At 35.9% G+C, this 13,994-nt stretch overlaps 1 protein-coding gene across 1 annotated transcript in view; it reads left to right on the forward strand.

The window, feature by feature from the left end:
• Positions 1-11,991, forward strand: part of PIBF1 (progesterone immunomodulatory binding factor 1) — a 121,322-nt gene extending 109,331 nt beyond the window's left edge. The window contains exons 17-18 of the mRNA XM_055702767.1: positions 7,911-8,090; positions 10,383-11,991. Of these exons, the coding sequence (XP_055558742.1) occupies positions 7,911-8,090; positions 10,383-10,439 (237 nt within the window). The 3' untranslated portion in view covers positions 10,440-11,991. The remainder of the gene's footprint in view (positions 1-7,910; positions 8,091-10,382) is intronic.
• The last annotated feature ends 2,003 nt before the right edge of the window (positions 11,992-13,994 follow it).

Below are 13,994 nucleotides of genomic sequence, written 5' to 3' on the forward strand. Positions count from 1 at the left end.
CATCTTTCCACCACCCAGTTATCAGGTTCATTTGTTTGATCAGTACATTTCATACTGTCTTCCAGTTTCCAGCTTTACAGTGTGTATCCGTGTGCCTAAGATGGCCATATGTGCAAAGCTCACACCAGAATTCTTGCTGACTTTTCATATTTCCACTACAGCTGCAATTGAGGATGCAACTCTCTCAAGTACACTCTGTCTTACATGAGGGATTAAACCATGACTTGTGATGTTTTCTCAATTGCATAGGTGGTTGTTAAAGTCTTTGAGCTCTGTTATGCCTGTAGGTTCTACTCCTGATAGGCACAAGTCGAGAGCTTTCTACTATTGAAGCTGAACTTGCACCATTCGTGCCACTGCATCCTGTCCATCTGCAGGCATTATTAGTGGAATGGACTGACTTACCGTTTGCTTCATTTTGCTGTCTCATCAAAATGGAGTTTCTGTAGTGTCTTTATACTATTTCACACTTTGTCATCATTAATATTAATGTCCAGTATTGTTAATTCTATGCTAAAAGTGTTGGCCTTTTTTCCACTTTCAGCCAACAAAGGGAGACAAGTAATTCATTCCGGGTTATAGGCTATAGCCCTTCTGCTGTGTGTCTCTAGCTGTTTGGCAGAAATAAATCCCATGAAGAACAGTTCTAAAGTAATTCTTTGTGTGAACAGCCAGTACTTCTAAAGAGCGTTCTAGATACTACTTTTGCTCAAGAGTCTCATTCCTTGGTAATGACACATATATGTCTCCTTTCTCTTAAGTGCACTTCAAAGTTAGAGTACCATACTCACACTTTTTTTCTTCAAAGTGCTGTATGCAAGTCATTGCATATATTGAAAGGTGGACCTAGGTTCGATTTCAGTCCTCTGCCCTGTTGTTTTCCAGAAATATGGCAGAGGCTTGGTGTTCTATGCCAACAATCTGTACAGAAGACTCTGTTTGTTTGCCTCCATTTTAACTGGAGCACTCCAATGATATAAAAGAGTACTGCCAGTGTAAAGATGATCTGAGAAGTCGTTTATTAAGTCAAGTGACAAAGTAGCAGAGATAGATCTTGCCTAATTTTAAAAATCTGTAGTAGAGATGACTACATCTGAAAATTTTCTAGGGATTTGTAGTCAGAAAAGAAAAAAAGGCACTATTGTGGTATTTTTTGCCATATCCTCATGTAAAATCAGCAAAATCAATTGTAACCTATGAATTTCTCAACAACAGCTATATAGAGGAATCAGACAAGCTAGTTTGCCTGGGTTTAAACATTATTACTGAAGATATCTAAAGGTCAACATGAGGAAATCCAAACAAGTATCTGATCACATGTTCTTGTTCCAAAGCTGAGCTGCAACCAGTTCTCACAGAGATCCCTCTCCATCTTAGTATCAGCTGTTAATGACACAGCTTTAATTTTTTAACACACCTTTACTTTCACAGGAAATCACAGTAGGAATCTAAGAGGAATGCAAATAAGAAAATGCACAGACTTCATAGAAGACATTATCCTTAGTATTTTCTCTGCCATCACTTTATATGCCCATCAAGCTTGACCCTACTGAACACCCTGAGACAGACAACTGTGAAAACGGTTCCTCCTAAACCACCCTGCCCTACCGTTTTCCAGATTGAGATCACTTTCTTTCAAGAAGGAGTTACAGCAAGTATAAAATTACTTTTTTTTTTTCCTCAGAATCCTCCACGAACATTTTTGTATTGAACATGAACTTTTAATTCTTGAGAGACTTGAGAAATCATTTCTGAAATATGTTCTTTACAAAACACTACCAAATGGATATAGCATTCTTAAATGCTACTTTAGGTTTCTCAAATCAGTATTCTTTAACATACCCATAACCTCACTTTCTGAACTCTGCTTTTCCCTGTACTGACTTGTTGTTTGAAGACAATAGCTGTCTAAATGGGAGGATACGTGCATGTGAAGACAGATTACATTGACTTAGCACGAACATGTTTTTCATCCCAGTATGGCTATCTTCCCTCACTTGCATGTTCTATTCTAGCTATTGTTTTTGTTGTTTTAGAAGTTATTAGAAGTTATTTTAGAAGTTAATATAGCCAGAACAGTCACCAGATTGCTAAACTCAAACCTACTATTTGGCTCCCACATTGAGAAGAGTCCAGTCTCCGGACTCAAGGGGTAATGCACTAAGGCTCTCATGAAGCGTTTTTTTTTCCAGTCCCCTCTGTGCAAGGGGGGCTGAACAGTCAACTGTTCTTGGACATAAAGACAGTAATCTCTCAAGTTTCTCCAGACTGGATACGTATTTTTATTTTGAGTTATAATTTAACCACATGGGGACCATATGGCAGTTAAAGTGAGGAGTACAAGCCTTCCAAAGGAGATCCTGAATATGCATGCTTTACTTTAACAGTACAGAAGATTTACAGATCGGGGGTGGGGACACACATCTAAAATAATTAACTTAGTGCTTGACTCACAAATTCTGACAGACCTTAAATTTTGATCAGCACCTTTGAGGGAGACAGACCTCTGTTTTTATCCCTCCTTCAGCTGATTTTTCTGGGTTTGTCAGTGAGATTGGTTTTCTTGATTAAAAATCATAGTATTTAGTGCCTTTTCTGTGTTTCCATTCTTTTACTGTGAATTTATGCTGTTTTCTTCTCTGGGAATGCTTGTCAGTCATCAGAATTCACTGGTGCTGCCAGAACCTGATATATTTTCTAGGACAGCAATTTCTTGTTTAGTTTCCACGGTACAAGTTCTCTGCTTCAAAATGGAGTTCTAATACAAGGTGAAGATTGCAATAATAAATTCTGTATGTAAAGCTAGAAGTAGAATACTATTTATCACGGTAAAGGCACAGTTAACTGTATGTGCTATTGTTAGGGTCACTTTTGCTTTAGAGGGTATTTATCTGAGTGCATTAGCCATGGGCTTTACTGCATGAGGAAGGAGCCAAATGGATCTGACATCCGTTGGCTGCTTCTGTGATGATTTTAGTGATATCAAAAAACATTAAATTTACCACCAGAATGACTTATCTTAAGGCCAGAAAGGTAAATGTCTCTTCCTACTGAGTATTTCCAACTGTTCAGTTAGATCTATGTAAAGTTTCTTTTCAAGATCACTGTATGGAGATTATTTGAAGGTACAAGACATCCCTGCCATAAGAACATAAGAATTGACATTGATGTAATTGATTCCTGTAAGCCAGTTGCTTTTTCTTGAGACTGTTATTTTGCATCTCCTTCCAGAGCATGATATATAAATATACATATCATTTTAACTGCTTATAAAAATTTACATATTTATTATAATTGTAGACATATATAACGTTAAGTGCCTTTGCAAGCTTTCAAGCGCACAGACATGATTCTTTCTTGCTTTGATTATAGTTAGATGACCGAGACAGTAAGAAGAAAAATCTTTATACTTCTTGACAATCCACTGAAAAGAAATGGAATTACTATCTTGATAAATATCTGTTCTGCGTAATGTGGGAATTTTTTTTATATACTTCAGTTATTTACTTGATAAAACAGCATTCCTTTTTATGCCTCAATCCTTTTCCGTATCAGGCAAATATTTTTCATTTTGTTTTGATTATGTAAGTTACGATTTTGTTATAATATTTATTATTATACTGATTTTCAATTTTTTTAGTACTGAATTAGGAAAATATGATGCTTTTCTGGTGCATGTATGTTGAACATGTATCAAGGACAACAAAACCAATGTTAACAGAGATCCTTTTATAGTATCTCTAACTCAAAATACATTTATATTTTATATCAGGCATGCTTTATTTTTGCATTTGCTCATCTCTATCTTCTAGTTGCATTGCTAGTTGAAGGAATCAAATTTTACCCTTCATATTCCCAAACTGATCGTCAGTCTCCATTTTTCTAGATACTATTTCAGTTATCCATAATAAACAGTTTAAAACAATTTTAAATAAAACCGAACTTATTTTTACTTGCTTCAAGATCAAACATTGTCATAAGAATCTCAGATTCTTCTGAAATATGAGTAATATGAGCAGATAGCATCCAACTATTTTGCCTTTTTTACTTTACCTTTTAAAAATGGTTGACACTTCTTTGATTTGGTTCTTTTAACACTGCTTCAAAGCCTGACGATTTTAATATGATACACAGTTTTTGTAGACTGTAGGAGTTCCACAACAGCAGCATTGATAGCATTCAGCCTAATAAATTAACAAGGTAGAATTAGGGAAAAATCCCCAAACATAAAACATTTTAATTAATGAACATATAGCAGCCTTTCAGTACTTGAAGGGGGCTGATAAGAAAGATGGGGACGGACTTTTTAGTAGGGCCTGTAGCGATAGGATAAGGGGTAATGGTTTTAAACTGAAAGAGAGCAGATTTACATTAGATGTTAGGAAGAAATTCTTCACTGTGAGGGTGGTGAAGCGCTGGCAAAGGTTGCCCAGAGAAGCTGTGGATGCCCCATCCCTGGCAGTGCTCAAGGCCAGGCTGGATGGGGCTCTGAGCAACCTGGTCTGGTGGAAGGTGTCCTGTCCATGGCAGGGGGGCTGAAACTAGATGATCTTTAAGGTCCCTTCCAACCCCAACCATTCTATGATCTATCAAAAAGATTGGTGCCTATCCTTTGTACCTAAGCACAAAATTGCTTTTGTTATTGTTATCTAAGGTTGTTGGACACCGCAGTACCAAAAATAAATGGAAATGATCAAGTAAGTTTTTCTGATGCTATTTGGAATGCAGTACGTTTTACCTTACCTCACCTCCTGCTGCATTGCTCCCATTGTTCCCCATCAAATACTGTGTAAGCAGGGCATGGGTGCTTGTGTTGTCAAAGTTTGGGACAGTGATGAGACCAAAGCTGTAAAAGCAAGCACAGAGAGGAGCTGGGTGAATCCACTCAGGGGTGTTAGTACTCATAGTCATCCCAAGAAGGATTGCTGTCTGGCTTTCCAAAGCCAAAGCCCTCAGACCTGGAAGCCTCAACAATGACACAGCTTGCATAGCATGGCTGCTTGTACATCCAGGAGCGAATGTGACAAGGACCAAATAATTCCACAGATAAACTGGGAAATACAGAGCTTTAGCAATGCTGCTTCTACAGTACACTGAGTAACTGAAGTGAATACTATAAATAAACAATTTGCACATCTCTGCTGGACAAAGGACTTATGGACTTGACACAGTAGAAACATATAAAAATTTTAACCACCCACTTCTCTTCACATCTTCCTTTACTTAGCTTGTCCTGAAACTAATACGTGTACTTCTACACAAAAGATTCTTCCCGTCTGTTTTGAACCATATACCTATTTTCCCCTTTTTTCTCAAGGTCCTTTTTACACTGGGAAAAGTTCACATTTCTGCAAAGCACGATGTCCAGAGCTGCTTTTTCCTTGCTACTTTCTGGACCAGCTGGGCTGAATCATGGTAGTATGCTAACAGTAGCAGATAGTACTAATGATTCTATATTTAGAACTTAAAAGTGAAGCTGAGAATTAAGATTGTGTTCAGGAGCAGGGAAGTCTAAAGAGATGGGTAAAATATTGCTGCTCAAGACAGAACTTTATTTCAAGTACTTCCTTTTCTGAAAACAGCAAATCTCTTGCAAATGTTTTTGTTTTGGGCCAGTTTTTGTTTCTTGTTTAGCAGTAAACATACCAATGATGCTATTGGATTCAGTGTTTTCTGTGCTATTTTGCCAAGTTTGTTACGGCCTTTCTCACTAAATGTGGAAACATTTTAGAACAAATATTAAGGCAACTTTAGCTAAATTTTCATTATAAACTTGGCTGTGATGCCAAATAACTTATTCATTGTGGGCTAATTTGTCATCCCCACTCCCTGTCATTCCTTTCCATAGCTTCACATCAGAGAATTCTCCTGTCACAGGGGAAGCTCGTGTGAGAGCTGACTCTGCAGCCTTTTAGCCTTTTCCAAGTCTGAAAACAGACAAGGCTGTCAAGTACAGGACAGATTCTGTGACGTAGAGAAGACTTTAGACTGCCAGGTAGATCTCGAGACAAGAGAATATGACCCTAAGCATACAGGTTTCAAGTCTTGTTTCTGAAATAAATCTGTGTGACATTTTTGGGTTCTGCCTTGTTCAAATGTGCAACTATTTGGTCCACAGAATAAAGCAGTTTGAGTATAGGAACAGCACTTGCTAATGTCAAAACATTGTTTATGTACAATTTAATCTCCTGTGATGGTGTATTTATTTGCTGTATACTTGGTTGAGTTATTTTCATCAAGAAATTCTGTGTATGTGTTGCTTTGGCAACATCTTTGCAGAGTTTACAACTTTGAAATACATGTTGGCATCAACTGTGCAGTCCTTTTAAACAGCTGCTCTGCAGTCATGCTGTTTCAACATGCCACCACACATGGCTGAATTATGCAAATAGTTAATATTAAATGACTGAGATACAAGAACAGTTTGTGCACTCAATAAGCTGGTCTGTGGAGTGTAACATCCATTCATATAACTGAGTTAGTGTGGGACAATTTAAAGGCAACAATACAATTCTTTTGACTTTATCTTGTATTAAAGGCAGCAGGGGACAGAGAAGGTATATGGCAGGAGTGTTTGAAAAGTCTGAGGGGTTTTTTTAACCCGTTACTAATAGTGCAATGAAAATGGCATGTGCATCAATGTAATTTTCTGGCAAGTATTAAGAAATAGGTAAGATATAACAAATGTTTGTCATTCAGCTATAAATATGACTTACCCTGTTCTGGTTGAGAGATAAGAGAGAATGTTAAGTATATAGAATGTTAATATGTTAACAGTATTGCTTATTGAAGACAACAGCTTTTATAAAGAGCAAGCAAACAAAACCATTAGTAGTTTAAAAAATGTAAAAGTGTCTTACAATTTACTTTGAAAGGCTTTGCTACTAACCTTGCTGTTCTAGTTCTGCAATAATGAAAGCTCTACATAATAACAGTACAATAAATAATAAAACAAATAATGCTTTAAATTCTGTAACTTATTTTATAGTAATTACACCTATTAGATGTGGAAGGGGGAGAACATTAGGCTGTGGGTGATGCAAGATGACAAAAGATGTCCATCTAAAGTCACAAAATACTGTGTTTTTTCCTTTCCACTCTACCATACATTTTGAGTAATCTGTTGTGTTGTGAAGTGGCAAGAAAAGGTTACTTTTTAAATTAATCCAAACTGTTACCAAAGCAAATTATTAGAACATCCAAAAAGAGTCTGTATTTCTATATGCTTTTGTATTTTTTTTTCCTATGTTGGAACTTTAATTTTTCACGTTTCTTTCCCACACTGATCTCATTTTTGTTGTGTGTCCTCTTAAGGTTTGTCGTGGTTTAACCCCAGCCAGCAGCTAAATACCATGCAGCCATTCAGTCGCTTACTCCCCCCTACCTGCCCCCCCAAACCAGGACAAGGTTTTTCATTGATTTTTCTTTTCTGATCTGGATATAAAGACACAGATATGTATCTCTAGTAATGTATTTATAAGACATCTGTGCAAGACCTAGCACTTGAAAGTACAGTTTGTCACAGTCGTTCAAATTAGATTTGTAAACTGCCTTGGCCTGGCAAAACAAATTCAAAAGAATTCTTTTACATTAAATTGAAGCTTAAGTTAAAAGAGATAGTGGGTTCCTTAATACACAGTAAATGTTCTGTTATACAGCCTTTAAGCAACACACAATTTGAGTTTAATAAATCCTATCTGCCTTTTTTATTTTCTTACTTTTACTAGTGTCCAATTAATAATTGTATTAATTATGACAAGTATATGTTCATGCTTATTAGATTTACTGATCCATTTACACATTTAGTTTGCTGAATATAAATATATTATTAACAAATAAATATTTAATAGGTTCAAATGTAATTTTACTGAATAACTTAGCACTGACTGGTTTTTTTTGTGGGTTTATAGGAACTAGCCACAATGAAACAGATTCTAATTAATCTACATGGTAAACGCTATGAACAAAATTTACCTCAGTCTCCTATTGATGTAAAAAGTGTGACTGCAAAAAGCAAATCAAATCCTTCAGTAAAAGTGCTGCCAGAGCATGAAGAAGAAAATATATTTACACCTAAGCCAACGTTATTTGTAAGTACTATGATAAGAGTAAGTGCCATACACTTTTTTGATAATTCTCACTTTTTAAAAAGAAAAATGTGGGTTAATACTTCAAGGAGATGTATAACTAATTCAGCTGAATACTTGCAGCTCTTTATGGGAATGGTCAATGTTGAGGAGATGAATTACAGTTTATGATGTTATTTATCTATTTGGTAGTTTCTGCATCTTAAGTTCACAGCAAACTGTATCTTTTTAAAAATCCCATTATAATATTGCAACATTGAGTAGTTAGCAAAATTTTAATAACCAAAGGGATCCACAGACTACATATACAATTTTAAATCTACCCAGATCATGTATGAATTGAATATGTGCATATATTTATTGAGGAGCAGAAGTGAGGAAATAGGTGTATTTATGTATACTTATGTTCACTTATATATGTATTAATGTGTGTGTGTGCATATATATATCAAAAAATATATTAAAAAAAACATGCCCAGTATTGATATCACTTCTGTTACTAAGGGTACTTGATATTGTAAAATCTGGTTTATTCCTTTAGAAACTAGATGTTCGGACTTAAATATTTCAAGTGGCCTGCTTCAAATTTAGTGCCTCTAGTATTCATGAAAACGGTGACTGTGTCTGACCTGATACATTTAAGAAAGCCAAGTTGCAATGCTGAATCATAAAACAAATCATTACTCTTATTTATACTTCTTGAAGCTGCCTTTCTCTAGGCTGGACTGGTTGTATCCACAGTGCATAGCCTGTGTGCTATTTTGGTCCAAATATACATCTATAATTTTTTTTTTCTTTTCTGTTGTTTGTTGGTTGGGTTTTTTTTGCCTGGTGGGTACTTTTAAAATTCAGTGTTTTAAACAATATGAGGTTTGTATTGCAGCACATCAGATACCGTTTTTATAATACAAAATGTAGGAAATGGTTGCATCTCTTGGACATGATATGAGGGCATAGGAGGATTTTAGGGGTTCAAAATTTGCTTGGGTAGTGTTACGAGACTAAACACAGGCATACCCAGCGTAGTCTCATCCACAATCCTTTCAGTAGTGCTAAATCATACTGCTCAAACTTTTCCTGACAGAGCTATTCAGTGATCCAAAACAGCCAAAATGTGAGCTAACTATTAGGTTGTGTAGATGATCCACAGTTTTGGTGTTTAATCTGTCCTGTTGTACTTAGGGGTATGGGAATGGCGTAGGAATCTAGAAAAAATTCTTTTACATTTAGAAATTGTGAGCAACTTCTCTTTGAAAAATTCTAGTCTTTTCAGACTTTGGAGTAGGGATCCAAAATGGGCAGATGGCAGAGCTTTTTAGACAGGGAAAGAAGTTAGTAGCCCTGTGAAAATCCTCCCAATTTAGGTCAATTTCTAGAATTTTAAAAGCTTGCACAAATAAAACAGATTTATTTTTGTAACTGAAATCTTCAAAATGAAAGAAAGATGGAGATTAAAATGTGATGAGAACTCCCACCACAAGGCCAGCTGAATAAAGTAGGTTTTTAAATTGAACAGTTACTAAGTGTCAGAGGAAAGAACTAATATAGAACAGACAAAAAAAAGAACTAGAAAGGGACAGGTTTAGAGACAACAGACAAAAGAGAAAGTACTCTCTAATGCAAAAGATTATACCCAACCCTGAAAGCAGAATAGTCCTTACATTGTTCTACCTCCATTTTTTTAGTTTTAGTTCCGTATACAACCAACCACTGAATGTTAAGCAAAGCCAAAAAAATGTTAAGCAATCCTAACTGTGTAGCAGTAGCCCATAGGATTGTGAAGGCAAGGAAAAGTTGCTCACAGATAAATCTCTGCAATTAATATACTTTCTACACTGTCATAAAACTGCTGATTTTTTTCAGTTTTAATAATAGTTTTTTAAGAACTATATTTTCTTTTCTAAGTTTTCCCCTTTTCAACCGGGAAAGTCAGACAGTGCTATTTCAAATGAAGCCTATTTATGGCACAGTTGATTCATGTCTTAATTGTGATAGGTATTTTACAAAAAATCTTTTACTTCTTACTGTATAATCTGCTTTTTGTAACCTAGAAATAAGGAGGTTTTAATACAGCTGTGTAGTAATAATAACTTATTATCAGCATATACTGATAACACAGAATGCTGTTGGTAAGTCTTGGTTTTAATTTATCTGCATTTAAACAAAGAACTCAATTATCACTATGAACTACATAGTGATATTTATCCTATGTATCACAAAGGAAAGAGACTTTAGATTACATGTTTTTCTTCTGACTTTCACCGTCTCACAATTAAAACGTTCTTTGTTTTACAGACAAATAAAGAGGCACCTGTATGGTACAAGAAACTGCAGAAGAAAACTTCATCATAACATTTTTCTAAAATTATTTAAAATAATCCTTTGAGGAGCCTTCCTTTGTAGAAAGTTATTTTCATCATATGATGCCCTTTTTACCATAAAAGTAAACAACTGTTCTGGTTTTAACAGTTCTTTTATATCTGTCAAACGATCTTACACACCATAAAATAATTTGTAGATCTGTCATGTGAATAAAATGTGTGGAAATAATGCATGCAATGATTTTACTAACATATTTGAATTTTAAAAGATAAATAAACCCCAGCTATTGTACATATTTATTATCTGGGCAGTTAAAGGACGCATGTTCAGAGTGTCAAATTAATGCATGTTTCAGCTTTTTTATATTGTTTTTCTTGGACCCTGTGTCTTATGCCACATTCCTTTCAACTATTCTGGCTCATAGAAGTTTTAAAAATATACATGAGGTAGCATCAGACTATATCCTACTTTCTATGAAGGAAATTCATGTCAGGTGGAAAAAAAACTAATTTCTTACCGGCCTTGATTTGTATAGTTTGTCATGTGATGTCATTTGTTCTACCAAACAGGCATTAAAAATACTCTAAAGAAGCAATAAAATACATCTTAATTGTTAGCACTGATACTTAATGGGCTAGATACACTTGCTGTAGTGTAGTTACATCAGTGAATAATAAAAATCAAACCACAGTGTGTGAGTACTGTAGCATGTAATGGTGAAATGGTTAACTTGCCATATTTAAGTATATGAAAATAAGCCCCATCTTCCAACAACACCGTCTACTCATTTATTCCACTCCACCATCTATTTACACAATAGAAAAAGTCTCTGATATTTTTAATCACTTTTCACTGCATATAGTATATTTCTATATATAACATAAATACAGGTGATATTGTTTAAGTGACTGTATAATGAAAATATTGCTCAGATTTCATTTAAGAGGAAGCTCCTTTTTCTTACCTCCTTTCTCCTTGATAATATCTCTTCAACTGTTTCATTGTTCCTACCTGGACATGAACAATAATTATTTATTTAATACTATTTAATACTGAGCTATGTCAAGCTTGTGATTCCTAGATACACTTTTCTTCATTTTCCAAACAGCAGTTTGAAGCACAGCAATACTTCCTCTGCTCCAGTTAAGTTTCTGTATTATTTTTTTCCTAATTCCGAGAGAGTGATGTAAAACTGCTAGCAATTGGACATCACAAGTTTAAAATTATCATTCTGTGAGCAAGGGAGGCCAAATGTGTAGACAGAGGTAACATCTTATATTAGACTAACTGGTATTCACCAGGGGAAAAAATAAACAAACGTTTGGGCTCATATACCTATCTGTACAGACATTCCTGAATAAACTTTGGTTTCCTGAACTCTAGGGTTTTATCTAACTTGTATTTTTATGTGAATAGAATCAAAAAGTTCTCTTTCATGTGAATCCGCTCCCATATGCAGATACTAATTTTGTAGTTTGTAATAGATATGTGATTCATAGCCCGTAGTTTAATTTCCCAGACTGTCCCGTTTGTCTGTTATCACCCAATAATTAATAAATTGTAGTATCTAGAAGGACTGTGAGCTTTTGGGCAAGGTAGTAGTTGGAATCTTAAGTGTTCACATTTTGTTCTCCTATAGTATCCTTTTAGACAAATTGGTGAAATAGGGACTGTAAGGTGGGTGGAAAATTGGCTGGCACACCAAACTCAAGGAAATGCGACCAGCAATGCAAGACCCAGCTGGCAACTGGCAGATAGTAGCATCCCTCAGCAAGTTCATAGGCGATACCAAGTTTGGGAGGGTGGTCCATATACTGGCTGGCAGGGGCTCAGAGGGACCTCAACAGACTGGAAATTGGGTCAGCAAGAACCTTATGAAGTTCAACAAAAGCAACTGCAGTCCCACATCTACAACGGAATAACCCCATATGCCAGTACTGGCTGGAAAGCAGCTTGGCAAAAACAGACCTCGGAGTCCTAGTGGACAACAAATTGAACATGGGTCAGCAATGTGCCAACCAGCCGCATCCTGGGTGGTATTACCAACAGGATAGCCAGCAGATGGAGGGAAGTGATGCTTCCCTTCTGTTTGGCACATGGGAGACCACATCTGGAGTGTTGCATCCAGTCTGGGGCTTGTTCAAGAAAGACATTGACATCTTGAAGTGAGTCCAGCAGTTTCACCAAGATGATCAGGGGCTGGAGCACCTGATGTAGAAGGGGAGGCCAAAAGAACTGGACTTAATTCAGCCATACAAGGCTTGGTGGGGGAACTTGTTGCCATCTCCAATTACCTAATGGAATGGTACAGAGACAACAGAGCCAGACTTCTCTCAGAGGTGCACAGTGATGGAGTAAAAGGCAACAGACACAATATGGAGCACTAGAAAACTCAAATAGCTATTATGAAAAATGTTTTTACTGCAAGGGTGGTCAAATACTGGAACAGGTTGCCTGGAGAAGTGGTAGAATCATCATCCTTGGAGATACTCAAAATTCAACGGGACAAAGTCCTGAGCAACCTGGTATAACTGGACCTGACTTAGAGATGGACTAGATGACTGATTTTCAGAATTCCTGTCCAACTTAAATTACTCTATGGTGGTATTTCTAAATATACTAATGTGAGATAGTGACCTTAATTTACTTCTTACCATCCAAAAGACACAAAGTGTTTAATTCTTCCATGGAAATATAATACACAATAACATTTTGATGCTTCCAGAATTAATTGTGCATTGTACATTTCTATGTCCTCCAGGCAGCCTGATTTTCTAGGAAGGCTGACAGAAAATTAGGCTGATTTTTGGTGAAATTTTATTGACATTTAAACAGTTTTTCAGATGACAAAGTGACATATCCTGGCAAAGTTGGGTTTTGGTTTTGCTTTTGTTTTTTTCTAATTACTAACAAGGTCCATCTTTAAATTTGCAAAAATAAAAGTAATTTGTTAGCATATACTGATAACACAGATTCCTGTTGGTAAGTTTTTGTAATCCATGTAGTCTCTGTGTAAATCTCCTCAGTATGTAAATTTTTTCCCCGTTGAAGACACTGTATTCTTCCTGTGTCTCCTCCCTAGACTCCAAGGCTATAATTAATTATCTAGGAGGAGACCTTCTAAGCTTTTCATGTGAAAGCTAGAATGTCACTTAAATATCACTATTCAAATGTGAAATGCCCTACAGCAAAAATTAATGAACCTTTTTGCTCTTTAAGTAATGAAAAGGTTCAGTTGCATTACCTGTACAGCATTTTTACTGATGTTCTTTCCCACAAATATAGTTGTCAAATGAATTATTCCAAAATTCTTCTTCATGGTCTTTGCAGTTTCCCATTGTAGTAGGCCTCGTGTTAATGATGCGTAAGTCAAAAATAATGAAGTAAAGAGAAATTTCTAAGGGTAGTCATGCATGTAAGCAACTTGTGACTGAAGTGCCCAACCCACATAATCATATTCAGTTCCTCTTTTTCAAACCAAAGGGAGCAAAAAGAGAAAAATCTCTATCCGCTATTACATTTCTTGGTCCATTAAGTTGGTGTTACTTAAGTGTTAAGTTTCGTAAGTGTGTGGGCTGAACAGGA

This window comes from Falco cherrug, chromosome 2, assembly GCF_023634085.1.
Source record: "Falco cherrug isolate bFalChe1 chromosome 2, bFalChe1.pri, whole genome shotgun sequence".
Classification (NCBI taxonomy): Eukaryota; Metazoa; Chordata; class Aves; order Falconiformes; family Falconidae; genus Falco; species Falco cherrug.